The following is an 11,640-nucleotide window of genomic DNA, read 5'->3' on the forward strand; positions in this document are numbered from 1 at the left end:
ATAAGTTCTGTGGCACCAGTGTGTTGGCATGCTGGCCGTCGCTCGGCATCTTCAACCAACCCTGCTCCCGGACACGTTACCTTCTGTGTTAGCTACTGTCATGACTTGGATTTGTGTCATTTTGGATCTTACTTGGCCTTGATTACTGTTTGTTGACGACTTATTACACTTTTTTTTTACTCTGATTCGGCTGCGCTTTAGAATTAACTTTGTGAACAATCGGCATATTAGGGCTGCGTGGGATTCCAAAATTCAGGAAAAAGTTTCAGGCTTGCTAAAAAAAAATTTTTCCGTCAGGCAGGGAAAATAAATAAATTCTGGATATTTTTAGGATTATTCATGTGGAGGGTCTTTATTCTTCACTAGTTACAGCAACATAAATCAAGAAAATACAGAAAAATGCTTCTGACATTGTTGATCTGGTACGTAACAGTCACATCATCTGTTTACTTAAATTTTACAGAGACGGGAGTAAAAAGATATTAGAACTGTCAGTAAACTGATAATGATTTATACACCAGTATATATATATATATATTCATTCAAAACGTGGCTAAGGAGTACAGTTTAGTTTAGTTATGCTGGAACACTATTTAGTCCAAGACAACGTCCTGCAGTCCACCTTGCTTCCCCGCGTCGCGGGAACCTGGGCACGGCGGGATGCGAGCGCGACCTCTGCGCAGAGGAGGGCCAGCGACGCGGCGACGGCCGTGCAGTAGACCAGCAGCACGGGCTGGATGTGCTCCAGCTCCATCTCGCTGGACCGGGCGCCGCCCTGCCGGCGGTGCCTCTTGCGGTGCGGGGCGATGTGGCGCAGCACCATCCTCTTCATCACCCCCGTCTCCTGGATCTTTATGAAGCTGCAGGCGACACACGGACCCCTCGTTGAATATAGATCTGACCGTTCACATGCATGAGGGACGAGATTATATGGTGAATTGCGATAAAACCAAAATAACTCGGCAAATCACGTCAATAGAACATACATATAAAACCGAAATGCAAGTTAGTACAGCATTTACTAATAAAATTATTTGAATTTCAGTGTGATTGAGATTTTTAACCCCATAAATAATTTTTCATAAACTGAAATAGAAATGTTTGGGGTTGCATTATATTCAGTAACATTATTTTCGGGTAAATACAGTATTTGTTGCCCCATGGTTATTTTTTTTTTTAGAAAACTAAACATATAAAAAAATTTAAAATACATAGTTATTTTAACTTTTAAATGTCTGGGATCAATCTATCCAGTATTGTAGGACAACCTCAAATGTAGGATTACCTGAATCATAAGATTCTCTTGAATGCAAGGCAGCCTGGAATATAAAACTATTTCAATCTGCATACAATCTTGAATGTAAGGCAAACTCAGTCAAATGACCTCATTTAAAAATATATATTAGGAACCAACAACTCTGCAGCTTGAGTTTGCTACATATTTCACTTCTGAAAGGATCAAATTGTTATTTGGTATGGCAAACTCAAATCTGAAAGTAAAAAAAATATTTTAACTTGTTCCTATAGATTCTGGAGTCCCTAATATCTGACGTGAAACAACTGACAAGATAAAATATGTTTTAAAATTAGTTCAAATTGAAATTTGGCAGTCAGACACCTTGGGGCAATGACAGAAATCCAATAATGTGGAATCTCAGATCACTAAATTGAGTTGTGTGGCTTGATGCCTGCTTACAGAAAAACTCTGTTATGTTTCCTGCTCATTAAATTTTCTTGGCTGTGATGCCGTTAATTTAGTCGCAGCTCTTATTTAAGCAAAGAAAGCCATAAATTTTCTGTATATATAATTTTATGTTTTAACATTTCCTGTTTATGACATAAAAAAATACTTAAATTGTTTAAATTATTATTTTTCTGCACAGAGATTGTCATCAAACTAGTACCTAAGTAATACTAGTAGACATGTACTCATACATGTTTCAAAATACATAATAAAGTAATTCAAGGAAGTCAACATTCAAGAAATGTATGCTGTGGAAGATATTGGTGGCTACTGTAAATTCAGCATGTCTAAATGGTTTTATAAAAAAATAAAAATAAAGTAATAGTAGTGCTGTTTTAATTTCTTAATGGCTTTTATGTAAAATTAATATTAAATAGACTAGAGGTGAAAATATAGTTTCCCTGTTACAAACATTTTCCTGAATTTGACATTGTTTTGTTCTTTTCCCCTTGAAAAATGCTACCGTTCACCGTATTAGCGATTTTGCCGGATTATTGAACGTCAATGCAGTATAGATCCAACGGGAATGACAAATGTGAAATGCGACACACTAGAAAAAAGGAAACACTAATGAAATGACAACCAACAGAAACAATAAACTCTTAAAGAAGTAAGCTAATTAAGAATGCCAACAACACTAAGGTTCAGGAAGTGCAGCTCGATCGGTGCAGAGTTACTTGGTATTAATCTGCAGCCGGTGGGCGGGTACCTGATGTCGAGCACCTTCTGGTGGGGGAAGTTTCTGATGATTCCGCTGGAGATCCAGGTCGGGAAGAACTTCTGGCGGCTGACAATCTCCAGACTGCACGGGGGGTTAGCGGCGTACACGTTCTCCGGGAGGCTGAGGAACGCAGTGTGGCTGCGACAGACTCGCTGCACTCCGTCCGATATGTTGGTCACCACCACGGTGTACTTCCGCCACACTCGCGCCAGGTGCTCGTCCGTGGCGGTCTGGCGACATGAGGCTCGCGGTGGCAGAGCGGTCGGATCGCTCGCTTGGAGCCGAGGCGATCAGGGGTACGATTCCCGATGGGGGTCGAACCTAACTGAGCAACGTGGCAGGCCGGTCAGTTTTCTCGGGGCGCTCCCGTTCCTCCTCCGGACCAAGTAGCCTGACCGGGTCAGGTCGACCCCTCCCCATCACCGTTTTCTTATTGACTCCCTTTTGCACTGTTGGACTGAAGTTAAGTGTAATTAAGTTGTGTGAGTGTACGGAGCGTGTACAGGTTACGGCTGTCATGACAGTACTGTCAATTATCATGGGTTTTCACATAATATTACTGATTTACTACGGATTGTTATGCATTTATTATGAAAACAGAGAAACTTATGGAGGTCTCAAAATCAGTGTTTTGTAGATAAATACCTATTGTACATCTTTCAACTGTAATAACTTTTGTTTGTAAAGTACTTAACATAAGTATGAATCCTGAAAATTATTTAAGATTTTTGATTATTAAGTGGTTTGCACACCTGCATAATTTTTAAACTATTTGATGGCTGGACTATCACATTACTGTATTGAAGTGGTCTTAATTATTTTGTCGAGCCTAGCATCTAGCGTAAACTTGATAGTGTGTGCTATGCGCGTGTTGTGTTGAGTTGTGTGCATGGATGTGGTCGTTGATGGGCGTGAAAAGAAACTGGACTGGTCGCGATTGGTGTGAAAAAATACTGAAATAAATAGTAACCGTGGTGGAAGTCATGAAACTTGAATTTCCAGGAGTTTTTTGCTACCTTGCTATTTGTTTTTTTTGCACCTCACTCTTTTAGTTTATCGACTCAGATGAAATTAAATCATGTGGAAATTATCCCTGAAATGGTTTTAGCTTTCCGACTAAATTATCAGTACGTTCCTGCAAATAGTATCTCCTATTCTTGCTGCATTTGCTCATTTTTAATAATAATTTTAATATGTTAATATATGGGGAGGAGGAGTACTATGTGTGCTGGCATGCTTGTGTGAGTGCGCGCGTGTCACCCTTTAACGTAAAAAAAAATGTTTTTAGAAATCATATTTATGAACATTTTCTGAAAAAGTCATGAATTGGTTCAGCAGGTATTCGCAACCGGTCTGATTTGGGCTTCCTTGCTGTTGCATAAGGGTAACTCCAAGCGAAAATATATCAGGTTTAACATGTGGAGTAATACTTTCCTTTACCTAAATCCAAACTTAAATGTTTTAGAAAGTTTTGGTGTGGGCAGAACTCAGTTTTGAGTTAAAGAATCGTCTTTACTTATTATTTTATAGCCACCATTCAAGAGTATCCTTTAAATATATATATATATATATATATATATAGTATACACTATATATATATATATATATATATATATATATATATATATAGTATACACTATATATATATATATATATAGTATACACTATACTAAAGTTTTTATTGTCTGTACCTCATTGTGACCACACACCACGGAGTAGGATATAGAAGTGTGACCCTTACAGTGGAAACTGAAACCATTTTTTGCTCGACATGTGACACATGTAACTACTAGCAAAAACAACTCGGGCATGAGGTTCAGTTCCAAGGTGTTACTTTATAATGTTAATATAACTACTTGACAACTAATTGCTAAGTACGAAGAGATTAAAACTGTGCAAAAAAAAACCGAATACTATTTTGTAATAGGGATGTGTCGGTACCGGTTCTCGGTTCCTACAGTTCTCAGCATTTTCACCGGCACCGAGAACCGCAGCTAAAATGTCCGTGCCGGTACCGGTACCGACAGTATTGCAAAACCCTTTACGAAAATAGTCCTTCACTACAACTTAACTGCAGCATGAAATGGCTCAACTCAGGTTCAATTCAATAATGAATTATTTTTTTGGACTTCTGTGGAATAATATTCATCTCTAACTATAAAATAAATTACACGTGAAAATATTTCATGTACTCGTCACATCTGTAAACAAAGTACGTTATTCAATCAAAAACGTAACAGTTGAAGGTGCCATAGATGTATGTAGGTCATAGAGGTGTGCGACTCTATACCGTGCCTCAGCAGAGATGTGAGAACAGAAAGACGCCATGTTTGTTTCAATTTGTTTTTAAAAATAGTTAATTGAGTCGTTGACACGTAAGGGTGACTGGTGTATAAAGAACAATTAAAAGTGCAAAATTACAAAGAATATTTGTTTAATAGAATTAATGATTGATTTAAAATTTTACATAGTAATTTTTGGCATTCTAAAATTTTATGCTTTTTGTGCAGTGCTTTGGACTGTAAGTTCACTGCATCTGCAGTCATCTAGTGTAATATCTAGTAACTTTCTTTTAGGTAAACGGGATTGCTTTGAAGGAGGAAGTTTTTTTTTTTGTAAAGTGGTATATGGATGTGTTGATGTATTTTAATATTGGCTGGTCAAACGAAATGCTTGTTGACACTTCTAAAGTATAATTATTCTGGCCAAATAGAGCAAATTGTGTAAGAAATGGCATCAGAAGTGTGGCAGTAATTTACTGTTGACTGTGCAAACAAACTGAATTCAATGTAGGCAATAAGTTTGATGGACACTATTTTGTAATAAAAAAAGCATGTTCTATGTAGATGAGTAGGACATGCAGTATTTCTGGTATGCCAAACTACAAAATAAAGCGAGTTAATTTTAAACTGGTTTGTTTGCCTGATAATAGCTCATGAATTAGTTCTCACAATCAGTGTAGCTGTGTTAAACTATGTCTGAGTTTTGGCAGTCGGAGTGACATAATGTAGGAAAGAGCTCCGTGGTCTCAGGCACCGACCTTGAAGCAGGCGTGCACGTGCGAGCCGCCCAGCACGGCCAGCTTGTAGTCGTGCCCGCCGGCCGCCAACTGCTCGAGGCTGGTGAACGGGGGCTCCCAGCTGGCGCGGAAGGTCAGCGAGGTGATGAGCTGGGCACAGAACGCCTGGTAGAGGACGCACGCGGTCGTCAGGGTCGCCACGAGGAGCAGGCGCCCGCCCGCCCAGCCCTGGTGCCAGCTGTGACCTGCGGCCGCCAAACCCACGACGCTCCCAGCATGCCTGACCTCGGACGGCGGTCGTCTGACTGTTGTTTGAGTTGAAACGCGGACGCCGCACCTTGGAGGCAGAAGAAGCCGCACACGTGGAGGAGGTCTCGCCAGAAGTCGAGGTCGTGGGGCCGGCCGGGCAGGCGGTCGCGGGCCAGCCGGTCGCAGGCGTGCGTGGCCCCCGCCACGGCGAGCACCGTCGCCAGCACGGCCAGCCACAAGGGGGGGGAGAAGGGCAGCACGACCCACCACCACGACACGCTGGGGCGCCCGCTCCTCATGTACAGCTGGTACCTGGGGGCGACCCTCCGGTTGCGTGTCGCCGTTGGGCTTTCACGTGCGCTTGCGACACTCGACACGACCGCACTTGTTTGGCACTCGTGTACTACACGGGCAGTGACTTTCCTTTCGCCCAAACACATCTCCTCGCACTGGATACAACTTACAGCACTTACACACATTCTTAATTTCTAACCATGTAGCTAGGGACAATATTATATGGTGAATTGCGATAAAGCCGAAACAACACCGATAAGCACGTAAATAAATACACCATATCACACTGAAAGTCAAGTTAATGCACCACATAGCTCCGAAATTTATTAAAATCATGAAACTACTCAGCATTTTTATTCAAAATATAACTCTAAATGACAAATACCTAATATTTTGAATATTATATTCAATGAATGTAATTTATTTAGCATGCAGTTTGTACCACATTGTATGCAAAATAAAAATTAGAAATACAGTAGAATCCCGCTGATGCGACCCCTCACGGTTTCCGGAAAAACGGACTTATAAACGGAATGGTCGCAATAGAGAATTTGGGGTGTCACCGCATCGTCGGATACATACACGTGAATGCCGCTCGGGCAGTGTCTAGCCCAGCTCAGTGCGTCCACTATCGCACGAAAAGCCGTCTCAGCTGTCATGTTATCTTACCCGCCCGCACGAAAAGCCGCTGTGGTAGCTGTGTTTTTTCCTTTCTTTTTTACGCTGTGAAGGGACGTGGAAAAGATAATTGCTTGAGCTGTCAAAATAAACATCGCTGACGGCAAGGGCGGGAGCGCATATTGTCGGTCTGTGGCTGTGATTATCTACTCCTAAACATGTCACAGCATTTCAGGATAGCATTGTTCTTATATCTTTCGTTTATAGCCGAATGTTTTCTACATGATCCACACAAGTTCCTTCGCCACGTTTTGAACGAAAATAACCACCAGCCGGCTAGCATAGCCGAACTCGCGTGACGCGAATTCACGTAGCGCGAGTATTTATCGGAACCCATTGTTCGGGGTATGCGAGTTCAAGGTGTATAGCATAATTCCACACATTTTTTTTTTGTTTATCTGCACATGTGCGAAGTCAGCGATGTTATAGAAAAATAGCCGAGAACCAAACACCTGGCGATGTCGTTAACACAGTGAAAACACCTTTGTGTGGCCAGTGACACCTTAGATGCAGCTGGCAAGATCACACTAAGCAGTCGCAAGACAAAGGCACGGGACCGGAATGGCAATAGACACGCGCGTAGATGCTATCAGGTGATGCGCGTAGTTTACCGGTATTGGCTAGTGTGGACAGTCTAGAGGAGTGGTATCTATTTTTAGCCGTCTTTTGTATGCCTGCCTGCTTACAGTACAGCGCTCGCCAAGATAAACGTGAACACATATCGCCCTACAAAGTGTAACAGACTTGTTTTTCAGCCGATTTTACTCAAATTTTCGACTTTCTCTGCTCAAATTTTTCACGGTTTCTCAAAAAACGGTCGTATAAATGGAATGGACGCATCAGAGGGGGGTTGCATCGGCGTGATTCTACTGTAGTTTACTTCTTTTTAATCTTGCAACTGTTATTAGTTGCTCACTTTTACATTACCACGTTAGTACATTTTTCAAACACAAGAATACTTAACAGATTTATTTTTTTTTGTTCGAAATAGTTAGAAATGCTTGTTATTGGCATGCCGTGGAAAATCCCATTTCGTGATGGGATTGGCTACCTTGTTTCTGCCAGGATATGAAATATATGGTCGTAGCGAGGTGGCACAGTGTTAAGACACTCGCCTCACATTCCCGGAGAACTGGGTTTTAATTCTGGCCAAACCATCTTGATTCCAGTTTTCCATAATCTCCCAAAATCACTCCAGAAAAATACTAGGAGGGATCCTTTCTATGGGCCATGGCAGATTCCCCTCGTGCCCCCACTCCATGTTCCCTCCCACTTCCCCTCCACTGCTCGGACGGCTGGAGGAGAAGCCAGCCCTGGCTCCCTTGCACAGTACAATCCGCACAGCCCAGACCTGCACAGGGACGAGTTTACATTCCTCACTACTTTTCAACAGTCCATCTCACGTATTGAGGATCTTAAAGATGTCTGCTGTGATAAGTTGTTTTAAAGTCAATGTTTTTACAACATGTTAGTTTGTTAGACTTTAGCAGCAGATTAATTCTTAGTGCACACTTGTTTATTGTCGGCGCAAGGGAAGCAGAGCGCTGGTGTGGTTCCTCGGTTCGGCCATAGCTTCAGGTACATCGGTTTACATAAGTAATGACAGCCAAGCTCTGGGTTTCAGTGTAAGAAGCGGACAATATTGTCTCGAAACTTTTATGTGTTTGTTATTCTCCTGAAATAATGTATTTGAATAACAGATTAAGAATGTACTAAAAAGGCATTTAATCTCTCCCGAAAGCATGGGAACTGATGGGTTCTGTTGGCTCCATTGAACATTTGCCCCTGGTTAAGCCCTGTCAGGATTCGAACCCAGGTCACCGGGGCAGCAGGCGAGGACTCCTGACCTAAGGAAAGGCCGCGTCGTTCCAGTCTCACCCCGTGCGGGCGAAGGGGTGCACGAAGTGGGCCACCCTCGCACGATCGCTGTTCATGAACACTCGTGGCACGACGTGGGTCTCGCCGCGGTGCAGGTACCCCATGAGGCCGTCCCAGGTGGTGCCCGGGTTCGGCATCCCGACCACATTCTTCGCGAGCCGCTTCACGCGGAGTCTGCGGCAATCGGCGTTCCTGCTAGTCTCAACTCTCAACAACTCATACGCCGAGTTCACAATTAACATAGATAAGCGAGGACATAGAAGGCCATGCACACAACTGTGCGAAATGGGTACACAATTGAATTCTTGCTGTTAATTCCAGCCAATGAAATTTCGCGATGTATCCAACATCTGTTGTAGTGTTAATAAATAACTATATTAACTACCAAATGAATATCTCATGACATCTGACCAGCAATTTGTGGATACAGTTTTTCAACATACAAATTAATTTGGGTTCTGTATAATTTTTGGTTTACTTTTCTACCCATGAAACATTTCTAGTTTTTATTTACATTAATTGCAAGTGACTTTAATAAGTATTAATAAACAATAATTCGTTTTTAAAGCAGGCATTATATGGACCTGATAATTGTAATATCTCAACATTTTCTTGCCACAATACTATTGATAATTATAAACAGTTCTCTAGCCCTGCCAAAATTGCATTCTACTCCGCTCTCATTGGCTGTTGCACGTCCGTAACAGGAATAGGTTACAAAATTTTTCTTGTATGTACATGACCAACTGGTACTGTTATTTTATCAATTGTGCACCCAGCGTTAGTGATTGAACACGCTGATTGTTTGGTCTGCATCCAGCTAAGAAGACTAGTCGTAATGCCTTACTGAGGGAACAATGTTTTGGTTCCATGACCATTAGAGTAAACTGTTCCATTTTATCCAAATTAGAATAATAATTGGTGAAATGATTTCACACTCATATTTAAAGCAGCGTCACAGTCTAATGGTGTGAAAACTGTGACAAGGAAACAACAGACAACTTTCATTTAAACGAAAATAATTAAAAAATTTTCACCTTTCAGTTAAAATGTCAAATTTATTAAAAAAAAAAAAAAAAAAAACATATAATTAAATAGCATTGACTTTATAATGCAACATTTTATAAGAATCAGAATGGAAAAAAAAAGGTGATATTTCATAACACTATAATGAAAGGTATTAGTAGTAATTTTGTTTAAGATGGCATGTATTAAAACATTCTTAAATTCATTCTCACAGGATACTTCAAAGTTCCTCTACATTATCTCCCGTGCTGCGTCATTCTCATTTTCACCTCCCACTTACTCCAAGTTACTGGTTGATTCTACATCTAGCAGGGTTTTTCAATGAACACACAGAGTTTTACACACACTGATCTTACGTGAAATTCAGGTATTCTGCCAGTGTGTACCAGATATCGCCATAAACTCCTATTATTTTTGTGTCATTGTCTTCAAAGTCGAGTAGGTATCCCACCTGCAAAAAAAATACTTTCTTTTTAAAGTTCGACCAAGCTAACATCTGTTGGACGCATTAGCATATTGAGCAAAAAAAAAAAAATCTACATCAACCCTACTGCAAAAAATTGTTGAAAAAGTTAAAAAATATAAGATGGCAGGGATGAAAACATCAATATGTGTCTCATTTTAATCTGAAAAGAAGAAGATATATATAAAATTTTAAAAGCACTAAACAAGGAGGTAGAAAAATACATAACATTTTACATGACCATCTGTCTGAAAAAATTAACACATGAATAATGCATAGGTACTGCATAGGTACAAGATTATAGGGTGAGCTGCGATAAAACCGTAACAATAAGCATGACAAATACACTATTTAACACTGAAATTCAAGTTAATACACTAAAAAGCACCAAAATACAGTTAAAATAATGAAACTACGGTCATCAAATTTTAAATCAAAACTTAACAGTAATGATGAATACGTAAATTTTTAAATATAAAATTCAATGAAAGTAATTTATTTATCATGAAGTGTGCACCACAATTTCTGTAAAAAAGGTTGGAAAAAAAAGTTTAATATTTTTAAACTCTAACTGTGGTAATTCATTTTTACATTACAACATTAATACATTTTTCAAACAAAGAAATATTACTAAGATTAATTTTATTTGTTCCAAATAGACATGCTTATTATACATTACTATATTGTAAAAGTTTATCATAAATCAGTCAAAATGACAACTGTTTTGGGAAATTTGTATTATGGAACATGTGTCAAATTTGTTCAGTAATATGCTATCATTTTTAATAAGTATATTTCATGAAGAATAAGTCCAATAACGCTGAAATCTTCCATTTTAAAAATGAAAATGGCCTGAAAATTAAACCATGAAATCTTGTTTCTATTAAGAAATATGTACCTAAGCTTTAAACTCCTTTTTATTAATAAGTATACATTTTTAAGTACCTTGAAGGTACTTTATTAATAAGGTTTTACTTTAGGTTCTCATTTACCTTGAATGCTGTAATGTTCAAAGTTATCCCACCGAAATCTCTCTGGAAAACTGGCTTGTTGACGGCTGTTGAATTCCCCACGAATACCCAGCCTTGGCTGTTGGTTTTCAACGACCGACGTGGCTGCATGGTCCTGGCGGGTAGCGCGCACGTCACTATCGACAGAAAGACGGGCGCAACGGCAACGAGCATGTTTACAGGGGCTCCGCTTCACGTGGGACGCACGGCAATTCTGCTGCCCGGCACACACACACAACTACTGTTTATACTCGTTACTGCCCTGGTAATGACGAGCACTTCAGTTAATTGGCTGCTGAAACATTCTACACCCATTTCCGAACTCATTACCTCCCAAGTTTCTGCAGCCAAACAGAAACAAACTGGTCTCAACTTACCACTCCGCGAACTAAGCTCATTAACATAATTCGAGTGCGTTGCTGCACTACTTGTTATTACTGATGAGAAATCAATATCAAGTTTTGTGTCAAGAGGTGCCACTGGGTGGTGACTTCGAAAATAATTTCGTACCCTGAGCCGTATTGGTAGGTTGTCACGACACAAAATTGTAATTTTACA

General features: G+C 40.2%; 1 protein-coding gene across 1 annotated transcript; it reads right to left on the minus strand.

Annotated features, from left to right (window-relative positions):
- Positions 1 to 335: 335 nt before the first annotated feature.
- On the minus strand, positions 336 to 11,497 carry LOC134535018 (probable glutamate receptor). The gene is made up of 7 exons (XM_063373847.1): positions 11,065 to 11,497; positions 9,966 to 10,060; positions 8,584 to 8,757; positions 5,822 to 6,045; positions 5,506 to 5,729; positions 2,454 to 2,695; positions 336 to 860 (listed from the first exon to the last, which is right to left on the minus strand). The coding sequence occupies exons 1-7, from the start codon at positions 11,254 to 11,256 to the stop codon at positions 590 to 592; spliced, it is 1,422 nt and encodes a 473-aa protein (XP_063229917.1). The 5' UTR covers positions 11,257 to 11,497; the 3' UTR covers positions 336 to 589.
- Positions 11,498 to 11,640: the final 143 nt, after the last annotated feature.

Source organism: Bacillus rossius, chromosome 8, assembly GCF_032445375.1.
Source record: "Bacillus rossius redtenbacheri isolate Brsri chromosome 8, Brsri_v3, whole genome shotgun sequence".
NCBI lineage: Eukaryota > Metazoa > Arthropoda > Insecta > Phasmatodea > Bacillidae > Bacillus > Bacillus rossius.